The sequence below is a fragment of the Anoplolepis gracilipes genome, chromosome 14 (genome assembly GCF_047496725.1).
Source record: "Anoplolepis gracilipes chromosome 14, ASM4749672v1, whole genome shotgun sequence".
NCBI lineage: Eukaryota > Metazoa > Arthropoda > Insecta > Hymenoptera > Formicidae > Anoplolepis > Anoplolepis gracilipes.
The window spans coordinates 5,745,203-5,766,333 of NC_132983.1; the positions used below are offsets into that span (position 1 = coordinate 5,745,203).

Genomic DNA, 21,131 nt, shown 5'->3' on the forward strand with positions numbered 1-21,131 from the left:
TAGCGATTCGAAGAAAACTAAAAATGAGATATCACTTATAAATAATCCTCAAATTTCGGCAATGCTGAGATTAATTGCGTAGAGCCATGTATGCAAAATATATTTCTGTACATGTATGTGCGTGTCTTTTGCTCAATTCTTTCTTGTTTGATTTGTTGAAGATAATACATATCCCCTCCAACTATACTAATTATACAATTAATTAATGTTATACTATATTTTCCTAATCTTTCTAATTCTTCAGTTCAGCTTTATTTACATGCATTATATACCTTGTTAAATTGCTCAAAAGTATATATGCTATAATGTGGGATAAGTTTTATAACAAAATATCTATAAAATCTATAAATATAAATATATATATATATATATATATATATATATATATATATATTTATAGATTTATATATAACAAAAGATATATGCTTCCCACAAACACAGCAATTCTATAAACTTGAAATGATATTTTTTTAGTAAAAATTTGATTGCACGCCACATTTTGAATGTTTAATCTCTTTAATGTTAAATATTTAAATATTCTAAATAAAAATGATGATCATTTGAAATCAATAACAAGATCACAATTAAATAAATTATTGGACAAATACAAGAATTGATTTGTAATCAAATCTTTTTAGCAAGCATACAACTCTTTGATGTTTTAAGCAATCTCTTAACTGTTGTATAATTACCGATATAAAATATTTAATTACAAATACATCACAGAATAATGTAAAATGATAAGTACTTTTCAAACCTCAAAATTCCCTTATCAGTTTTATGCAATGTTTGACGGAAAAAATGAAAAAAACGAATTGGCAAGTAGAGATGCAAGATTATGCAGCAAGCGTAAGAAACATTGGCAGATTATGAAACTGTAGTGTCTCTTCGTCCTGTGAAGGAAACGATGGAACGAATGCCTTTCACAGACGTCTGAAATGTTAAAAAAAAGTAGCTTTTATTAGCTTTGTTATTATTTAAATAATAAAATGATTCAAAATCAGCTCCACATATTAAGACAAATTATGCAACTAACCTTTTTCTTGGATCCATTAAGAAAATCTTTGTACATTTCTGAACGTAAATATCTCGAGTAACTATCACTCTTCATCAGATGATATACATGTGCCTAAAAAATAATAATAATATAGCGAGAATTACATATAAAATAGTTTAGATGAAAAGATTCTTATACATTATTATTACTTGAAATTAAATAAAAGAAAAAGTTATTGTCTATTTACAATTTTTATCATTAGCTCGTCAAAAAACTGATCACAATTATACTTAACATTTATCTTAAACAATCTGTTTCAAATAGTTTTACATCTTATTTTATAGATAAAAGGATATATATGTCTAACAATTTTTCTAAACTTTTGAACATTTTTGTCTCTTCTCATTCCCTTATATAAAATAATAGAATTAAATGTTTACCGCAGCAACGTCGAAACACCATTGATCCGGTTTTTCGAGGTTCTTTTTTGTTATTTCGTAAGACCGAGAATCGACATTGATCGGACAACTGGCGTCCGTGTCCAAAAATTCGCGCCATATCTCTTCGACTTTACTTTGGACATCTTTCTGTGGTAAAGTTTTCAATTCCTGAACGGTTTCCCAAAATCTGCACATATCATAAATGATCTCGTCTCCCTGATGCAAATTCAATATTCGTTGAATGAATGAACGCAGATGAACAGTTTAAATCTCTCGGAATAAAATAATGATATTTAGAGATGATGAGAAGACGCGCGAAGGGATTATTATACGTACTTGAGATTCTCGCCGCTAAATTCCTTATCTAAAAAGCGTGTAAATTGTTCTCTACCGACAGGATCTTGCAGAAGTTCTTGAAGGCTAAACGCCCATCTCTTTACTCTTCTCGTGGATATTTCTTTCCTGCACGTTCATAAATATATACATATATAATATCATGTTTTATGAAAATCTGATCACGAGAAATTTTTTTTCTCTATCGTGATAATATACGTACGCTAATTTCTCCTGCTCCCACATTTCTGGGCTATCGGATATCCATGGATTTGTTAACTCAGGTTGGGTGAAGAAGGGATCATATTCCATGTACTGCTCAAAGTATCCGATTAAACTAAAAATATCACATGTATTGATTAGCCTATAAATGCATATATTATATGTATTTAACAAAGATTAATTAAATGTAAGATTGCATCATTGAATGATACAATATAAGATAACATGCAATTGGAAGGCTTTCTTTTAACTTCTCTTCTCTTACAGAGAATAATAGAATTACAATTCTATTTAGCATTGATAATACAACAGTTTTAATATACATAAACGTCTTATTAAAAAGAAAAAAGAAATCTTTTGATTTACTTAGCTAAAATAGATAATTCTATCGACGTACGCTTCTGCAACTTTTGAAACTTTGATGACCGTTCTATCCAGTCTGTCTTTCAGGGTCTCGATCTGCTTCTGCAAAAATTCTATCGATGAGGTCGCATTCGATTCTGCAGACGGCGATATTTTACCACCTGCAACGCCCAGTTGCAAATGCTTACTTGGTTGTATGACAGATTTATAACTGCGACAAGCCTTCTTAATATCCAATTCCGTAGTATTTACGCATCCGGGCTGTAAAATGTAATGTAATACATATCGTGTTAAAAATCATAATTTATCCATAATTTAAGATGTACAAATGAGTGTTACCATTGGCCGATGTACATCCCAGAAAGCTCTCTCTTGGCTGTCCAAGACTTTTCTTTCTAATTTGTCCCTTTTTTTGTCAACTTTGCTCTGCGCTTCCGCCTGCATAAAAATAAATTCCCATTTTCGTGAAAACATCTTTTGTAATCTAGCCAAGTTCTCCGCCTCATAGTCTGCCAATTCCAATCGCGTTTTGTTCTGCATAGTCCTTTTGCATAAATAGACAGCTGTAACATTTAACGTAGTACGCACCAATGGATGTATCACAATACAGTTTTATCAAATTACAAATATAGACATATAAAGTAAAAAAAAAAAAAAAAAAAAAAAAAAAATTTACGTGCAAAGAGAGAAATACATATAAATAAAAACTTTTTTTTAAATAAGTGCTTCCAACTCGTAGAGTTATCTCGCACATATTTACGTCTAGATACTCGACAAGAAGTTCTTTTAACTCTTCTATGCAGTGTTATAATTGTATATGTGTCAGTGTATATGGTTGTGAATGTGTGCAGTGTACAGAACTCGGAACCGGAGGATCGTTAAATCCTAACTTTTGTGCATATCAAAAGTTCCCTACGGGTTATAAATAAAATCAGTAACATCGATAATATGTAATAGACATTGTCATATGTAATACATTTTTAAATTTATTCTCATTGCTAATTGAGAATAACTCGTCATATCTACGATATATGATCAAATGTGACAAATAAAATTATATTCTCTAGCAATAATATATAACATTAATATGATTTTGTACCATAATCAGTGTTTTCAGGTTCCCAACAATTTGATGGCCAAAAATAGGGCGTTTGAAACCTGTAGAATGTGTTATCATTCTTTACGGTAAGGCAGTGGTCGTCGATAGGAAAGAAATATCCATGGGATGCCATAAGATGAGCCACATGAAGAGCTTCTATGAGTTAACATACAAATTAATATTTCATACTTCAAATTATATTTCATATAAATTACAAATAGAACTCTAAGAATTAGCAAACAGATTTACCTTGATCATCTATATCCATATTCTTCATCATCCATGCTATAAGATCTGTGCCTGAAATACAAACCACATAATATGATTAAAAGTTTGTTCAATTTCAACTTGTGGCTTTAGAAAATTGCATGAAAAAATCATATTTTCAATATATTTCTTTTTTATATATATAACATTTCTTTATAAATTTATATACTATTTAAAAAAATCATATCTATAAAACATAATCGTTTCTATTTTACCTGTGAAAACAGAGGGCGTTTTTGTCATAAATGTTTTAACCGTTTTTACAGGGACACCAGTGAATTCGTCTAACATTTTTTCCACAATCCGTTCCATCTAAAAAAAAATTACATGTGAGTGTAAATGTATCTAATATTATTTTATATAAAATAACAAATATATATATTTTTGGAAAGTTAATATAATAAAATTAATAATATAATAATACAATAAAATAAATAATACTATTATATTATGTTTTAAAGATAAAACAATCATCTCAATAGTGATTTTTTTTAAATATGAATAAAAGTATATATCAGACAAAAATAATTTCAAATAATTTTTAGATTGTTGAAATTAATGAAACTTATTCCCTTAAAGAATAAATCTATATATTAAGAGAGATTAAAGAGAAGTTTCGCTTGATAAAAAGTTTTTTTTATCTTTCAATATTAATCCTTTGAATTTGCTTTCTTATTTATTTTACGCCTACTATCTACTATATATTTATAGTACATTCTATATACACGCTATTACCTTCTTGTAGACAAGGTAATTAGGGGTGTCTTCGGCGCAAGAGGCAGTGACGTTGTACGTGGGGGTGTTGGGAGATAAATCCGGAGACTCGCTGGTACGAACGTCCTCGTTCTTTTTATCCGCTTCTTCTTGCTCGGAGGACGTCTTTTTGCCGCTACTGCTGCTACTGCTCTTCTCCACTGGTTTTCGGCGGCAAGCCGATTTTTCGGAGTTCATAGTTACCATATCCACCCTACGAGAAATACAACGTTCCTGCACAGTTGAACATAAAGATAAGAGAGAAAGGCAGAGTTGCAATGAATATAAAATGTGAATAATTAAAGCATAATCATCGATCTAATCGATCAAGTTTGACCTTATGTGAAAATAAAATTTAGAATAGATTGAAAAAAAAATTCTAAATTAATTTATTAAAATATTTTATGTTTATACATTTTTGGAAAGATAATAAAATAAAATTAATAATATAATAAAATAATATATTATGTTTTAAAGATAAAACAATCATTTCAATAGTGATTTTTTTTTGAAAAATATGAATAAAAATAATATATCAGAGAAAAATAATTCCAAATAATTTTTACATTGTTGAAATTAATTAAACTTATTCTCTTAAAGAATAAATCTATATATTAAGAAAGATTAAAGAGAAGTTCCGCAAACATGACGTTCTTTTTTTTATCGCGAATTTGATAACTATTTTTTTCTTAAATTAACAATATACATCAAATGTGGCCTTATATTATCGCACACCATGTTTAGCGGATAATATCGCTTGTAAAGTGCCGCAGTTCTTTTGAGATATATATCTCGATACCCTTGCGCAATTTTTCTCGCGTGAGTAAAGATTTTACGACATCGATCCGACGACCAATTATTTATACAATTACGATACAAAGTGTTCCAGAGACTTAACGGATCATTTTTTCATCTATAGATTCCTCCATTTTAATTTAAAGAACCAATTTTTTTGTTTTAACAAAAATATCAAGAAGTCGACAGAGTTCTTAAGTTGTCAGTCAGTGATGACCAAAATTGACATACGAGACAATATTCTATATTCTATATTTATCCCTTCTAGCTACCCCTTCTCCATAATCATTCGTCCTTCTGTCCGCTCGGGAAGGTGGAGGGTGGTAGCTATGGAAGGGGAACAACAGTGGGATATTGTCTTTCCATCAGTCAATCTTGGACAGCGTTGAGAAAAAAATACAAAAAGACGAAAAGCAAAAAAGCTGAATTACACGCGAACCCCACGCGCTTTGACTCCACGTTCCCTTCGTTATAAATTGCAATTGTTAATAAAATAAAAACATCCGAGAAATCGATACTCTGCTTCTAAATACAGACCTACCTCAATTGTAACACCTTGACCCACCAATCCGTTCTCAAATCGCGCGAAATTCACGCGCTGTCTAGCGCGAAATTTATCAACGCGACCCCCATTGTATCTATAAATATCGTAAATTCGCGCGATGCGCTTCTCCGTCGAAATCCGTCTTTCTCTCGACGAGTACGATGACGACGACGACCGATGACAGTACTAGCGAGCTCACAGCATCCGACTTGGAAGTATCGCGCGTGTAAACCTTCCACCATGCGTCACAACACAAAGCGCTCTTCTTCGAAAACAGCGAACGATCTTCATAATTGCATCCGGGATTAATCACAGAATCTTTCGCATTCTCTTTGCACAAGCGTTTCCCAAACATCCAAATTCATCCCTCTTCGCATTTGGAGAAGGGACGACGCGAGGACACGTTTGAGCGCGAAACGATCGTCCGGATACTTTCTTCAGAGAACTGGCACGGAAAGAGCAGTCGCATCTACTGCTCTCGATGTGCATATACTCGCACCTCCCGATGGTTCGCGTGTTGACCCGAGCGAAGATCAGGTCAAGATAGCTGGGGGTGGAAGGTGGAAGGCACGCGCGCGCGCGCCTTTATGATCTACGCAGCGGTTTGTGTTTTCTAAGGGGTGCGCGCGTTAAATTGACAGAGCCTCATGCTGAGGCTGCAAGTGCGCAGGTTTCGAATGCTGTTTAGTGCTATCGAGTGCCGAGGACGAAGATCGAAATTCTGTCGTCGAGCGATGACGGGCAGCAGTCGATAAATGAAAAAGACGCGGCTGCGCCGAAACGAAGCGTCGTCTTCTAATACTACCAAGAAAACGCGACCTGTTGAAATTCTCCAATTTTAATTTCTATTTCAAAAACATTCGTTCTATTTATATTCTAGCAATATAATAATAAATAAATATATATATATATATATATATATATATAAAATAAAAGCAACAATTAACATCTTTCAATGGAGTAATTTTTACCTACATTTAGTTAAGGGATGTGCTATCTATCGACACACACAGACTTTACTTTTTCCCATATAAAACACAAAAGATTAAATACAACGGCTCGTATTAAGATGTATAATTTATTATGAGTAAATGAATCATAATTTCTTTCTTCTCGCAAAATGTTTATACACTCTTGACTACTTCCTATTATTATTGCTCCTTAATCTTTTTTATCTGACTTGGCTGTTGATTGATCTTTCTGAAACGTAAACAGTATAAGATAAATATAATAGCCGTAAATATTATAAGGTGTGCAATAATTAAGGCATATTGTAACAAGTGAGATTATTACACAAGCAAACAAATCAAATTATTCAGTAAATTGTAAAAAAATGAGAACAGAAATTAGAGCCGACACCTAAATTTGCTTCTATCTGACAATGAGTCAACTTCTTCGTGCATCGGTACTACGATTTGCCAAAGATGCAGATGATGATGTTTCAACTATCGATTCAGAGAGTTCCTTGGTGTTGAGATATGTTACAGAGACATCTTTTGCCTTATCTTGACAGAGACTTGTAAAGGCTAATGCATATAGCGACTTTTTAGAAGAAAATACTTATGACAATATTTAGCGATACATCAGCGTTGTCTGATAGTATGTTCTTATCTCCTATTTTATTCCATTAATATAAAACAAAAACCTTAATGTTCATCACAGGAAGAAATTGATAAAATGTAATAAACTTAGACAATGCTGCAATTTTAATAAATCTAAAAGTGTATTAAAATAGATTGTTCTAAAATTCAAATTTAAAATATAGATTTGTTCTTAAACCAAGATTTCGCAGGATCGATAGTATTTTAATAATCAGCAGTTGAAAATAAAGCGGGTTCTAATGGCAGAGATTTTCTTCAACACATTTTCAAGGATAAAAGCTGCCATTAGGCCATCAAGGTGTAAAGGAGGGACGATGCGATAGAAAAATTTCTTTGTTACATCCTACCTCCTTGTTACCACTTAAAGATGTATATGCGTTCTGTGCAAAACTACCAACAGTGGTAGCCACTGTCGAACCTGTGACAATTATTAAATCTACAAATTCCGAAAAAGATGTCGGTATTTTCAATTTTGGCAACTCTGGCAATGTAATTTCCAGCTGTCGGCCGTCACCCGGTTTGACTGAAATTATTTATAATAAAATATAAACCGTCGATATATCATTTTTTTTAAATCGACGGTCACTATAACTTATATCTCATATCAGTCATTTTGTGCGCAAAATGTTTTATATGTTCCTCCTTGGACTTTTTGAAAGCTGATGATTTTATAAAATGTATATATTTTTTGTTTACCCAAAACTAATCTATTAAAGATATCGCAATGTTATTACCACCGTAAATAAAATTGTAGCCGACATTTATGTAGTGTTTTGCTGTATCAAGTCCCTCTTCCGCCTTTTTAGGATAACAGATAGCTGCTGTAGCTAGAGCACCTGTGCTAGAATATACCACTCGCTTGAATGTACGTCCCCTTAGTCCAAGCACTAATCCAGCCAATCCACCGATAGCAATGGCACCCACTCGTGGCATAACATTACTTTCCTCACGAAGATAATCCAAAAGAGCTGCAAAGAAATGACACTATGTTAGATATAGATAGTAATTCCATGTAACACTTGTCTTAAATATATGCATTTTGACACTAACATCTGCTATGTTCGACACCAGTGTCAATGGTATCAGAAACCACACCAGTATAATGTTGATACTCTGACACAACTACTTGAATCGACTTACGAATTTTGGATACATTTTGTTCCAGTGCAGACGGTGGACAATCTGTGCTGTTATATAATATATTATGATATAAAACAATATAAAATGACAGTACAATAAGTAATGACAGTCTACATAAATAATTATTTAAATATTGATCCCTACACATGAGCTTTCATAAACAACATTTGTTTTGTCATAAAATTAAAATCTTTCTTATTGTATTAATTGTAAGTTCAGTCTCTTGCAAATATAATAATTAATCATGTTGGAATTACTTGTGCTTTACCATGGGATCTGTTTAGCATAATGATCTTCAAAGGGATAAATTGGTAGATCGGATGGTCGCATTAATTTCTTCACCCCTGACTCTTTGCTGTAAGGTGACATTTTGCCTTCTGATGAATTTGCTGGATTTAGTACAGGTATCGCACATAACCCACACGGCATCAAAATTTTCTTGAAAAACTTGACACAAATATCATGTTATATTATCTTATATTTAATGTATTAAGTTACAAAAATAATCTCGCACGCGCAATATATAAATAAATCTCGTACAACAATTACATAATTATCAATAATTACCATTGTTTCTCGAGCGAGGAATTGCTTACATAAATTATCTATTCCACTATTTTACACCTCGTTGTAATATATTATACAAAGACTCGTGAATTATTTAAATTTAAACTTAACCAATTATTATGCATTTCAACATATTGGCAAACAGACAGACAGATAAAAGATATCTCACAAATTCAATTTATCGGTCGTGCAGTCACGTACCCGCCATTACTCGAAAATTCTTAAAGTACAAGAATTTTATCCATGCATTATTTTGTAAAAAAAAAAAAAAAAAAAAATCAAATAAAATAAAAATTTATCTCATCGAATTCTCCCTGAACAGTATTATTTTTTACTTACTTTTTAAAAAAATGTCAGCTTTGTCGCATAAAAATATGTAAAATTTCTCAAAAATAGAAAATATTTTAAAAACTACCGCGCGATTAAAAGGATTCGCTACATTTCTGCAAACATTTTCAACATATGTAAATAAAAAACAAAGAAAGCGAGATATTTTTTGTCAAGCTAACCGTATCACAGAATTATGAAAATTCTAAAAGTATAAAAAATTATTAATATAAACACACATTAATTCCTTTATATATTAATCGAAAGTTACGTTTTTTATGAATATGATAATTCATAAAATTATACTTTTTACTTCAAATTACAGGCGATTATAATAAATAAAAATTTTTAAAGTTATATAAATTTATATTCGATTTAATAAATAAAATAGTTTTAATATAAAAAAAAGTCATTCTAATTCATACTTTGATACCAGTTCTGCCCAGCTCTACCAAAGTACCCGGTTGATAATCGTCACAACGGTGCACAGGTTCTCGACAAGTTATATCTTTCCCGAATATATTTCCGATAGTAAATTCCAGAATTTTGTGTACAACATTATTCATATCCGTATTTTTCAGAAATCTTAATTATGTATCGGGGACATGCAACTTGATGAATTGCTGAAATTCAAACGTCACGTCGATTGTTTGCATCGTGATATTTACATATTAAAATTTTGTATACTTTTGCACCTTTATTTTTTATTTATATAAAATACGCCGAATTCAGACTGTTTTTTTTTTCTGGATCTGATGCGTTGCGTTTAGATACACATGAGTGAAAATATAATAACCTAATATAAATTAAGATTTTCTCTTTTGACAATTACGAAATACGCGTTTAAGATACTTCAGTCACACATATGACATTTTATTTGAATTTATTATAACAAATAATATAGTAATATATTTTTTCTTTATGAATTCGTATTGGCATTAGGTCCACGTCGGCGGCCAAATGTTTGGACAACATTGACAAACCTACGGTTATATTGAATGCGTCGTTTAGCACGGCCGGTCTTCTTTTTACTCTTCTCTTGTTTTTCAACCTAACAACATACATTAATATATTGTAATACTTGAATATAAAATTTTCTTATTTAAGATTCTATTTTAAGTTTCAAAATTTACTTCCTTTAGAGCTCTGTCATTTAATGTACACATTTATATTTAAAATTTAATAATAAAATGTAAATTGGAATTTTAGAAAAACAAAATGTAAAAAATGTCTTCTTACTTTGGGTGTCTGAGCTTTTACTTTGCCTGCACGTGCCAAAGAACCATGGACCTTTCCTATAAGTAACAAATAAACATTTAATCAATCATTAATTTTTGTATGATGTTATATAATGTTTTGCTTGATGATTATACAATATCAGACTTAAAGATTTAATATATTTTTTCTAAACAAAAACATATGTAATAAATATAAGATTGAATTTTTATATCTAGGTTCAGAATTTCTAAATAATTTTAAATATGTGTCTTATTTTTGTACATTAACTTACCTCCCCGTAAAGGTACAGTCAAGTCAAGTATATTTGATGGAAGTTCACCAACGCAAGCTTCGTCTGTCAATAAACTCCCATTGCAATAAAGATTAAATTCGTCCTCGATACCATGAAGACATGCAATTTGTTTCTATAAAAAAATTGAAAATTTGAATTAGAAAGAAAAATGTTAAATAATGAAATATTTTTTTTATAAAAATTATTAATACAATATATTTGTTTAAATTACATGTGTTTATTATATCACAAGTCTATTCAAATTGCTGCTATAAAACATCTTATTTCTTAATTTTTATTACAATAAAAATTTGTTCCTCTAAAAATTTATTATAAAGATGTTGTAGTAAGCTTATTAAAGAGTAAAAGAACAATTACTTTTTCTCTTTCATAAACTCACACATTACTTTTGCATTATTGCTCTTTCTAGCATTTGTTCTTAGCAAATGCTAGATTATCATTTTAATGCTACACATTTATAAAATTATTCTTCAAAGCTAAATTAAATATATCAAAATTTGATATTCAAATAATAGTAAAACATTATTAACAATATACCTTTATATGTTGTATTTTATCATTGTCTACACAGTCAATGACAGTTGTCTCCTGTCCACGAATCTGGAGCTGCATAGCGTTGGTCATTTTCGGATGTATCAAATACTGTAATATATGCAAGTTTAAAAAAATTGTAAGAATTTTAATTTTAATTTTTAATTAGTACTTATATATTTTGTGTTATCTATGTTACATGCTAAATATAATTTCAATTAGTAATATTATAAATGTATGGGTATGTGTGTGTGTGTGTGTATTTCTCTATGACATTATTATCACACATGCATACACAATAAAAAAATTTTTTAAACAAAAACTTTACACAAGTTTCTACGATAAATTTTTAATCAGAAAAATAAAAATATCGAATGCGAAAATGATAAAAGATACGCAGCATGAAAGCAACGTGTTCTTCAGGTTATGTTAAACGCATATGTTGAAGAATATATTTCGCATGAAAAAATTCCCATGTAAAGTATTTAATGATAAGTCGCTAATATATGAGTACCAATAAAGCATTGCTCAATTATAAATATACATTGTTTCGCGTATATTCGTTCGATATACTGGCTAACAATTAAACGCTCACCTCGTCAAAGATACGCAAGAAGCGAAGAGAGGAAGTACCGTTTTTTTCACGAACTACAATTAACACATATGCGACGCATCCACTTGAAATTTGGACGCGTGATGTGGCAAGAAGCTACGCGATAACCAATCGCCTATTACGTATCAGAAAAGTGACATTTGATTGGCCGATGCAACATTCTGGAACGCTCCGAAATGTTCCGGAATGTTCCATTTGGAAAAAAACCATAGGCTATAAAAATCATGATAGATTGCGTTAGAAAATCATATATATAATACATATATATATATATATATATATATATATATACAGGGTGTCCCATTTTAATTCCTCCAATGAAATATCTCAAAAAATATGGAAAATTCAAAAAAAATGTTTCAGACAAAAGTTGTATGGTTTCTAGGGGGACATAAGATGGTGCCATCAGTTTGACCTTGAAGAGTCACTTTGAAGAGTCATTTTGAATTTCTTAAATGGAACACCCTATATATTTTTGCAACTTTGAAGCCTTATAACTCGAAGTGTTTAATGAAAAAACATTTTATCATAGTGTTATAGAAAGCTCTCCAAGTCAGCTACAAGAATATGTAACAAAAAATAGGGGGTGCCGTTTAAAAAAATTGAGGTGACCTTCACGTGACCTTTAAATGACTCTTCAAAGTCAGACCAATGATATCATCTTATGGCTCTTTCGAAACCATACAACTTTTGCCTGAAACATTTTTTTCTCTCAGGCTTGGTTTTCGAGATATTCGACTGGAGGAATTAAAATAAGACACCCTGTATATATATATGGAGGTAAGAATATATTATATTTATATAATAATTATTATTATTATTTATTATTATTTTATTATATTTTATTTATTATATTCTTACCTCCATGATTATAAAAAATTCAGTTATCGAGTGCAGCGTTTGATTGACCAATCAGAATGAAGAAGTCTTTGCTCCTCTTGCTCTGATTGGTCGGTCAAATATTATTCCTAGTCAATCTAGTGACGTTTCTTTTAACGTTTTTGTTGGTACATGCTTTTATACAGTGTTATGTCAACACTGGGTCTGAAAATTAGGGCTGTCTCACACAAAATAAATAAGCTACATGTGCATAGCATAAAATCGTATGGACCAATAAGCATTGAGCATTAAGTCGCCATATTGATTTACACAATATTATTATTAGTCCATACGATCTTACGCTATGCACATGCAGTTTATGCATTTTGTGTGCGCGAACCCTTAACTACTTCTGTTTTGATGATTTCGTGATTGTTTTATGTTTTCTCTTTGGATGTAAAGCACGGGATTGAGTTAATCAACATCGTGAATTAAAATGTCAATCAAGTTGACTTCAAATACCACCACATCATCGATCGAATTAAGCTCCTACCGCGATCAACATTTTAAGGTTCGTCTGATAAAAGTTAATCTTGTATAATTTTAATTTTATCATCATTTTTACACAACATTTATACTTCTTATTGTATTTACACCTATTTATTGTATAATGCAATTTAATTATATAAATTATTGTTTTTATTATTGTATTTTTTTTAGGGTTCAAGAGCTGAACAAGACAAACTTTTAAGAAACTCTTCTACTTTATACGTAGGCAATCTATCTTTTTACACTACTGAGGAACAAATATACGAATTGTTTACAAAATGCGGTGATATCAGACGTATTATTATGGGTCTCGATAAATATAAGAAAACACCATGTGGTTTTTGCTTCGTCGAATATTATCAAAGATGCGATGCTGAATATTGTATGAGATATATCAATGGCACACGCTTAGATGACAGAATAATTAGGACTGATTGGGATGCTGGCTTTATCGAAGGCAGACAGTACGGCCGTGGCAAGACTGGAGGACAAGTAATTAGCTTTAAATTGATATCTTATATAGTATTAGTTTAAACTAAAGATATATAGTTTATGATATATATTGATATATTTAGGTAAGAGATGAATATCGATCAGACTTTGATAGTGGACGAGGTGGTTATGGTAAAATAATACAACAGAAAGTAACATCTCTATCGGATGGTGGATTTGGACGATAAAATTTTGAAAAACAGTTATATGAATAGCACACATGTGGAATGTTCAATCTATCTTTTACTAATCGTTTATACACATGTTTGTGAAATTCATATATGTAATATTATATATGTAAATATAATATTTAAGAGATAATGTTAAGTAAAATATTAAGAATAAGAGAATTATTCATACGTATATTAAGGCTATGTTAAAATATTTATTTTAACATGTCTTTAATAAATGATACCTTTCACTGAAATGTTTTCAAACAATTTTGTAATAATTTTGTGAAATCAATAAACATGTTTTTAATTTGATTTGAAAATGATTTCTGAATTTAATTTTTACATTCCATATTTCTATATATGATAAAAATCTTTATAATAAAACTAACAATAAGATATAAAAATATATGAACACACATTATTAAAACAATCGAAACTTGGAATCACGTGCTAATATTTATCATTTCATTATATTTTTTAACTAGTTTTTAATTCAGAAGTAATAGATGTAGTATTATTGTTGCTACTCTTTTGAGATAATTTTTGCTTAATTATACTCATAAAATCTAATGAGTCACTTCTATTACTATTTTTTAAATTATTCCGAGTCTCTACAGTTTTGTGAATGATTTTCAAAGATGTACATTTTTCATTGCTTTTACATCTTGCTACATTTTTACGATTTAATATAGTATTAGGTACACGATTGCAATTTTCTTTTCTATTAACATCAGAAGCTTCCTCCTTGTTTGACTTATTAGCATCCACCATTATTCCATCACCATTTACATCACCAGAGGCTACAACCTTTTCCATTGTTTTCAAATTCTGTTCAGTATCTTCTGCAATTTTGTCTAATAATGCTTGATTCCCATTTTCTTCATTACAACTATCTTCATTTTCATTGTACTTTTTATTATTAGCTTTTTCCACTAGAAATTCTGCTGTATGAATTGCAGCAATATCTTCTTCCGATGTATCCAGACAAAGCGTATTTTTGTTAACAACTCTGCCTCCATGTAGGAAAGTGGAAATATTTTTTCGCCGCCACATTTTGGAAGTACTGGGCACAGATTGCTTGCATTTTCCATCAAACTGAAATTCTTTCATGTCGACATTAGTCGTGAGCTCGCCTTTCAGAAAATGTAGGTATTTTTTCAATGCTGTGTAAAAATGCAACTTGTCTACCATTCTAGGAAAATTAGCACATCGTGCGCTGCTCGACGGTGTCACCCAGATTGCAGTATCATCAATGCATTCGGGTTGTAATCCAAAATAAAACGGACCTTTATTACCTCTGATGTTGGCAAATACTTCATAAATACATTTGCCATTGAACACTGCAACTTTGGGCTTGTACAATTTTAATTTCTCTTCCACTACTTTTGCACCCTCTTTGATCTCTGTTCGTTTAAGTTCAGCAGCAGACCTAGTGGCACGTGTTACAATATTTGTCAGGCCAATACTGTATTGCAGGAGCTTATAATCTTCTTCAAAGCTGACAAATCTTGGTGTTAAACCAGATTCATGTAGCAGTTTATAAAAGTGATTACCAGGACCAGCATAATATCTACCACGATGCGCTGCCATTAAACTTGGATTGATTCCAACAACGACTAAATCCAGATTCATATCCAAATAATCTTCCAATGTATATTTTTGCACCTCTTCTTCAGACAATCCATCGAATCTGTCAATCTTTTTCTTAGGTCGTTCAAAGACTTCTGGTGATTTTCTTTTCAATTTTTTTAAATCAAGCGACATGACATTTGTGCATTGAAATGGATATATATGCAGGAATCGATCTGTAAATTTTTATAAGTATAAAAATTTGGATATATACATATATTTTTTCTTACTTGTAGGAAGTAAACTAATATTGTTTATTGCAGAAGATTTATTGTATTTGTATGATAAAATTAAGTGAAAAAAGATTTTCAGTTATATTTGTTGATTTAAATAATCATTAATACTTTCATTATATTTCTCAATATATTTCTGATCATTTAAGAAGAAAATCTCAACTTTTTTTTAAAGAAATTTAGGTATAATTAATTTTACAATATATCCTTAAACTCACATATTTTATGTATTTTAAGACGTACAAATTGAATTTATTCGAGAAAGATTCCGTCCTATTTTCCTCATAATTGTGAATGGATCCAGTGTGATTTTTCACATACACAACATTGTCAGAGCAGCAAGTCACGAGGTCGGTAAGTATGAAAGTGATAATATATACGCAACTCTTCGATAGGAAAGCGCCTTCATTCAAAATTGCAATTAAAATTTTCGACATTTTTTTAAGCATCGCGTGTATATTATAAATTATGCATATAATTATATATATTGCAATATTATAAGTTTTTGGAATAAAAATAAAAATTCTTTCTTTTCTCAGAATTGGTCGCGAAAAGGTCTATTTTTTTTAGGGGGAAAAAAAAATTTGAATTTATTTTTAAAATAATATGTTGCGTGTGAGAAAAATGTTCAACGTCATTATTACAAAAAATAAAATAATCCATATATATATATATATATATATATATATATATATATATATAAAAAAAGGTTTATCTAAAACGTCACAAAGCCCTATTTTATAACCCTTGTATAAACTCCACTTGAAACTTTAAACATGTAATTCTCTAATAAATTAATAAAACAATGCTGTTGTTTCAACTATTGCTTTTGACAATCAATGATTTATTTGCGGCTATTATGTGAGAATAAAGTGTCGTTGCAATTTGTATTATTCCGTTGAATGGAAATCAAGGAGGAAGAGGAAAACGTGTTTCCTTAGAAACGAGCGAATACATAATAATACATTGAAGGAAGATAATTTCCTCGTGATCCGTTTCTCATTGAAATATAAAACTCTTTGTCTAATCTGAGATCTTTCAGCCGATCTTCATCAAAATGAACGTAAATTGCACGCCGTCTCTCCCCGCGAGGTTTACATTGAACGAGTGGCACTATAACAATCAGTTCAGGTATATTGGAATAAGTCATGCATACATTATCCAATGAAATTGTGTAAAACAGGTCTTTTTACGATTAAAAATACACATTTTTTATCATAAAACTGACAATGAGTTACGACTTGCTGCAGTGATAAAAAGTTGAAATGGGTTGTTCTATGTTAGATTTTACGTACACAGTAAAAATAAAACGCTAATTTTTATATTTTTTGCATGTCTCGGCAAGTCCGCTTGAAATTTTAAGTTCAAATAACTCGCTTATTGTGTGTTTTACATACTTATATTGACAAACTAAAAAATGTTAAGCAATTGACACAAAACTATACTGTGATGTAAAAGTATAATATATATAATTATTATAATATATATTAAATATATAAATATACAGGTATTAAAAACACTCGAAATAAATATTCCACTTTTAACGCGCGCAAAGTGATAAGTTACGAAGTTGACATAAATGTAATACATGAAAATATTATGAAAAAACTAATGAAAACAGCTGTACATTAATTTTACATTAAATAATGTAAACGTGATAGCGCAAGAAAATTTTAACACGTGGACGCATAATTTTTTTTTTATAAAGAAAATAAAAAAATGTTTTTCCATCAAATTATATGGACGATTTGATGGACGTCGCGCCATCAGTCCTCCTCTTTTAATATCCAACTATAATTTCGATTATTTAGATATCGACGCTGTGAAGCACAACAGGAATCATCAGACCGTATCGTAGCTGAAGCAACGCGCACGTGCGAATTGGCGGCGGATATTGCGAAAGCTAATAAGGAGGAGACGGATCATCGTTTGCAAGAAAAACTTAATGACATCGAATTTCGTAAGAAAGAATTACTACGGATCAGAAAGGACGTTGTCTTGGAAATCGATGCGCTGTCGACGTATAAAGAACGGCTTACGGACGCGTTAAAGTCCGTAAAAAGAAACGCTCTCGCAATTTGCGAAAAGTGTCTCATTGCCAGGTCATTTGCATTCGTCAGACGGAAATTTTCCTATTGCGTACGCTTACGAAAATCAACTTGGGGAAAAGAGAGAGAGAGAGAGAGAGAGAGAGAGAAAATCAATTAACTGTCAAACTAGGCAATAAGAGCCATGTTAATGTGTCAATTTCTTTTTTTTTAGAAATTAATTCTACTTTTTTCCTAAATTAATTTTCTATAACAATATTATGTACAGGGAACGTAGATTGGGAATCGATTTAGTTCACGACGACGTGGAGAAGAACTTGTTGAAGGAGCGTGAATTAATTAAAAAATCAGAGAACTTACTGGACCGAATTTGGAAAGAAATCGGCGAACAAATTCGCAAATCGAAAGCTACATTGTATTATATCGATCACGATCTCGAGAATAAGGAGAGCAATTTTCATATCGATCATCTTAATATAAGTCTCAAGGAGATTGATTGTAACTTGAATATTCATTTTCGGCATGAGACGTCACCTCTAGATAAATCGTATGTACAGCATCGTAACAAGTTATTATTATCGTTTGTTGCATTATCATAATACGTTGCGTTATATATCCTGTCTTCTGACTACATTAAATTGTAACATCAGAAATAATAAATATAGTTTTTTTTTTTTTTTTTTTTTTTTTGTGTATCAACAAACATAATATAGTTTTCTGCGTACGATAGTTTACTAAAATATGTCGAAGAAAATTTGTTAAAATTTACAAAACCCGATTAATTTCTGTTCACATATAATACATCAAATAATTCACAGTGCATTTAGTAACAATATTCAAGATAAAAATAAAAAAAAAAAAAAAAAAAGAACCGTATTGTGTGTTGCAGGGCGGTAACGTTAAATGAATGGGAACTGCAAACAAACAGTAATGTTATTAATGCAAATAAAGAGATAAACAGCACAAAACGATTACGTTGTTACATCGATACTATGATTAAGCAGACAATTGATGATTTGAAAAAACAAAAAGACGTAACAAACGAAGCTTTCAGACAACGTATCGAGCAGACTCGAGAAGCTAAAATCAAATTGGAACTTCAACACTCGGAAGTATGTACATTGACATCTCTTGGAAATTAAAAAGCTATTAATATATTTTAGACAGCGATAATATGTTTGAATATTTTTGTCTCTGAAATATTCAACGAAAGGTGTTAAAAATGTTTCTCGGATTAACTTTTAAAGAAAGAAATTTCAACAGCCGACTGTTAAATAATTAATTAATGACTATTATTAATTAATAAAAATTAATAATTAATAAATAAATAAATTACTGACGAAATACACAATATACAGGGTGTCCCATTTTAATTCCTCCAGTCGAATATCTCGAAAACCAAGCCTGGAAGAGAAAAATGTTTCAGGCAAAAGTTGTATGGTTTCAAGGGGGCCATAAGAGGGTACCATTGGTCTGACCTTGAAGAGTCATTTAAAGGTCACGTGAAGGTCACCTCAATTTTTTTAAACAGCACCCCCTATTTTTTGTTACATATTCTTGTAGCTGATTTGGAGAGCTTTCCAAAACACTATGATAAAATGTTTTTTCATTAAACACTTTTCGAGTTATAAGGCTTCAAAGTTGCAATATTTGGACATAAAATACAAGATATCTCGTAAAATATTCATTTCTCGATTATCTTATCCTAATACTTTTATGCACAGAATAATCAGACGATTTTTCAATTGGCTTAGTGTTTTGGAAAGCTCTCGAGATAAGCTACAAGAATATGCAAAAATATATAGGGTGTTCCATTTAAGAAATTCAAAATGACCTTCACGTGACCATCATGTGACTCTTCAAAGTCAAACTGATGGCACCATCTTATGTCCCCCTAGAAACCATACAACTTTTGTCTGAAATATTTTTTCGAATTTTCCATATTTTTCGAGATATTTCACTGGAGGAATTAAAATGGGACACCCTGTATATTAAAATATTGCATGTATATTAACATATTGTACTTTTCGATGGCATATATTTGATCACCTGCTCGATTGAAAAAATCCATCCCATACCATGTACAATATTTACTTTTTCCCATTATTTCTCTTTTGTAGATAATCAAACAAATTAACGCCATGTCAAGTAATATAGAGCGCATAAAAAAATCTATTGTCGAGAAGGAGGGTTATATGGCTGTGGCTCACACGAGATTAAGACATCGATGTCAACGTCCAGGAATGGAACTTACTCAAGACTTGGTTGAGGCTAATCTCGTCAAGGAAATACACGAATTACGAAATGTCGTTGCAAATCTACAGCAAATGCTTTGCGAGGTTTGCTTCTCGCGTTTTATAATATAACTTTAATACACGAATCAAACGACAGGCTCTTGATATAATTCGATAAAATTCAAGCAAATAATAATTTTATTCAATAATTATAATTATGAAATGTATCGCAGGCAGAAGCATCGTTACGTTACTTGCTCAAGACGCAAATTCAACTCGAGGAGGATATTAACGTGAAGACAAACACTTTGAAAATCGACGAGGTCGAATGCATGACTTTACGTCAAAGCATGGACTATAACGCGTATTAACACGATACTGTTAAAATAATCGCGTGTTTATCGTCTTTCCCAAGCAATTTCTTTCCTTACACTTATATATAAATTCTTGTCCTAATTATATTATATACTCACAAATTCTACTAAAAAATAAAAAAGAAAAAATATATAATATAAAATATAAGAAATATCGTAATGACATATATTATATTGTTATTAAGAGATTTGTCATCCCTCCACATTGCGGTCGAATTAGATGACCACGATTTCAAGAGATGATCGCATGCAAAAATACTAGTTTATCTCTCAACCTGAAGCACTAGATAAAAATTTACATAATTTCTGGTTTCTGACGTCATTGTGGCTACAAGCGAATCCGTTGTTTTAATAATAAATTGCAATAAATTTCTTTCGCATACATTTACAGGGAATAATAAAAATGCTGCTGATTGTCATATGGTATGATGAATGATTTTTTGCAGATGTAAAAAAC

At 30.8% G+C, this 21,131-nt stretch overlaps 5 protein-coding genes across 9 annotated transcripts; 2 read left to right on the top strand and 3 right to left on the bottom strand.

Moving 5' to 3' along the window:
• Positions 1-410: 410 nt before the first annotated feature.
• On the bottom strand, positions 411-7,755 carry Rsg7 (regulator of G-protein signaling 7). Of its 4 annotated transcripts, XM_072905297.1 has the most exons (15): positions 7,173-7,755; positions 6,789-7,013; positions 5,811-6,632; positions 4,457-4,708; positions 3,937-4,033; positions 3,704-3,754; positions 3,455-3,610; positions 2,695-2,918; positions 2,544-2,616; positions 2,390-2,468; positions 1,994-2,107; positions 1,774-1,899; positions 1,438-1,624; positions 1,037-1,129; positions 411-933 (listed from the first exon to the last, which is right to left on the bottom strand). In XM_072905297.1, exons 4-15 carry the CDS (start codon positions 4,679-4,681, stop codon positions 868-870), a joined length of 1,491 nt encoding a protein of 496 aa, XP_072761398.1. In that variant the 5' UTR covers positions 4,682-4,708; positions 5,811-6,632; positions 6,789-7,013; positions 7,173-7,755; the 3' UTR covers positions 411-867. The 4 variants fall into 4 exon arrangements, with proteins under 4 accessions (XP_072761398.1, XP_072761397.1, XP_072761396.1 ...); XM_072905296.1 differs by having other exon boundaries at positions 2,390-2,616; positions 4,457-4,688; XM_072905295.1 differs by having other exon boundaries at positions 2,390-2,616.
• A 2,535-nt stretch (positions 7,756-10,290) lies between these two features.
• Positions 10,291-12,238, bottom strand: Rps30 (ribosomal protein S30). The gene is made up of 5 exons (XM_072905299.1): positions 12,106-12,238; positions 11,517-11,621; positions 10,959-11,091; positions 10,688-10,743; positions 10,291-10,499 (listed from the first exon to the last, which is right to left on the bottom strand). The coding sequence occupies exons 2-5, from the start codon at positions 11,601-11,603 to the stop codon at positions 10,368-10,370; spliced, it is 408 nt and encodes a 135-aa protein (XP_072761400.1). The 5' UTR covers positions 11,604-11,621; positions 12,106-12,238; the 3' UTR covers positions 10,291-10,367.
• Positions 12,239-13,269: 1,031 nt separating this feature from the next.
• Positions 13,270-14,319, top strand: Cbp20 (cap binding protein 20). The gene is made up of 3 exons (XM_072905598.1): positions 13,270-13,513; positions 13,663-13,983; positions 14,067-14,319. The coding sequence occupies exons 1-3, from the start codon at positions 13,439-13,441 to the stop codon at positions 14,169-14,171; spliced, it is 501 nt and encodes a 166-aa protein (XP_072761699.1). The 5' UTR covers positions 13,270-13,438; the 3' UTR covers positions 14,172-14,319.
• Positions 14,320-14,442: 123 nt separating this feature from the next.
• LOC140673029 (uncharacterized) lies at positions 14,443-16,402 on the bottom strand. 2 transcript variants are annotated; one of them, XM_072905595.1, is made up of 2 exons: positions 16,262-16,402; positions 14,443-15,961 (listed from the first exon to the last, which is right to left on the bottom strand). In XM_072905595.1, the coding sequence occupies exons 1-2, from the start codon at positions 16,302-16,304 to the stop codon at positions 14,634-14,636; spliced, it is 1,371 nt and encodes a 456-aa protein (XP_072761696.1). In that variant the 5' UTR covers positions 16,305-16,402; the 3' UTR covers positions 14,443-14,633. The 2 variants fall into 2 exon arrangements, with proteins under 2 accessions (XP_072761696.1, XP_072761697.1); XM_072905596.1 differs by having other exon boundaries at positions 16,237-16,386.
• Positions 16,403-16,978: 576 nt separating this feature from the next.
• Tektin-c (Tektin C) lies at positions 16,979-20,756 on the top strand. The gene is made up of 6 exons (XM_072905597.1): positions 16,979-17,149; positions 17,830-18,120; positions 18,335-18,613; positions 18,956-19,178; positions 20,187-20,405; positions 20,534-20,756. Exons 1-6 carry the CDS (start codon positions 17,076-17,078, stop codon positions 20,669-20,671), a joined length of 1,224 nt encoding a protein of 407 aa, XP_072761698.1. The 5' UTR covers positions 16,979-17,075; the 3' UTR covers positions 20,672-20,756.
• Positions 20,757-21,131: the final 375 nt, after the last annotated feature.

Coding starts and splice junctions, on each gene's coding strand:
- LOC140673029 (XM_072905595.1), bottom strand. CDS start 16,304: ATGAGGAAAATAGGACGGAATCTTTCTCGAATAAATTCAATTT. Junction 15,962..16,261: donor TTCTCGAATAAATTCAATTT/GTACGTCTTAAA, acceptor AAAAATTTACAG/ATCGATTCCTGCATATATAT.
- Cbp20 (XM_072905598.1), top strand. CDS start 13,439: ATGTCAATCAAGTTGACTTCAAATACCACCACATCATCGATCGAATTA. Junction 13,514..13,662: donor ACCGCGATCAACATTTTAAG/GTTCGTCTGATA, acceptor TATTTTTTTTAG/GGTTCAAGAGCTGAACAAGA. Junction 13,984..14,066: donor GTGGCAAGACTGGAGGACAA/GTAATTAGCTTT, acceptor TGATATATTTAG/GTAAGAGATGAATATCGATC.
- Tektin-c (XM_072905597.1), top strand. CDS start 17,076: ATGAACGTAAATTGCACGCCGTCTCTCCCCGCGAGGTTTACATTGAAC. Junction 17,150..17,829: donor CACTATAACAATCAGTTCAG/GTATATTGGAAT, acceptor TCGATTATTTAG/ATATCGACGCTGTGAAGCAC. Junction 18,121..18,334: donor GAAAAGTGTCTCATTGCCAG/GTCATTTGCATT, acceptor TATTATGTACAG/GGAACGTAGATTGGGAATCG.
- Rsg7 (XM_072905296.1), bottom strand. CDS start 4,681: ATGGTAACTATGAACTCCGAAAAATCGGCTTGCCGCCGAAAACCAGTG. Junction 3,611..3,703: donor TATGGATATAGATGATCAAG/GTAAATCTGTTT, acceptor GTTAACTCATAG/AAGCTCTTCATGTGGCTCAT. Junction 1,900..1,993: donor TGGGAGCAGGAGAAATTAGC/GTACGTATATTA, acceptor ATGAACGTGCAG/GAAAGAAATATCCACGAGAA.
- Rps30 (XM_072905299.1), bottom strand. CDS start 11,603: ATGACCAACGCTATGCAGCTCCAGATTCGTGGACAGGAGACAACTGTC. Junction 10,744..10,958: donor GACTGTACCTTTACGGGGAG/GTAAGTTAATGT, acceptor TGTTACTTATAG/GAAAGGTCCATGGTTCTTTG. Junction 10,500..10,687: donor TAAAAGCTCAGACACCCAAA/GTAAGAAGACAT, acceptor GTATGTTGTTAG/GTTGAAAAACAAGAGAAGAG.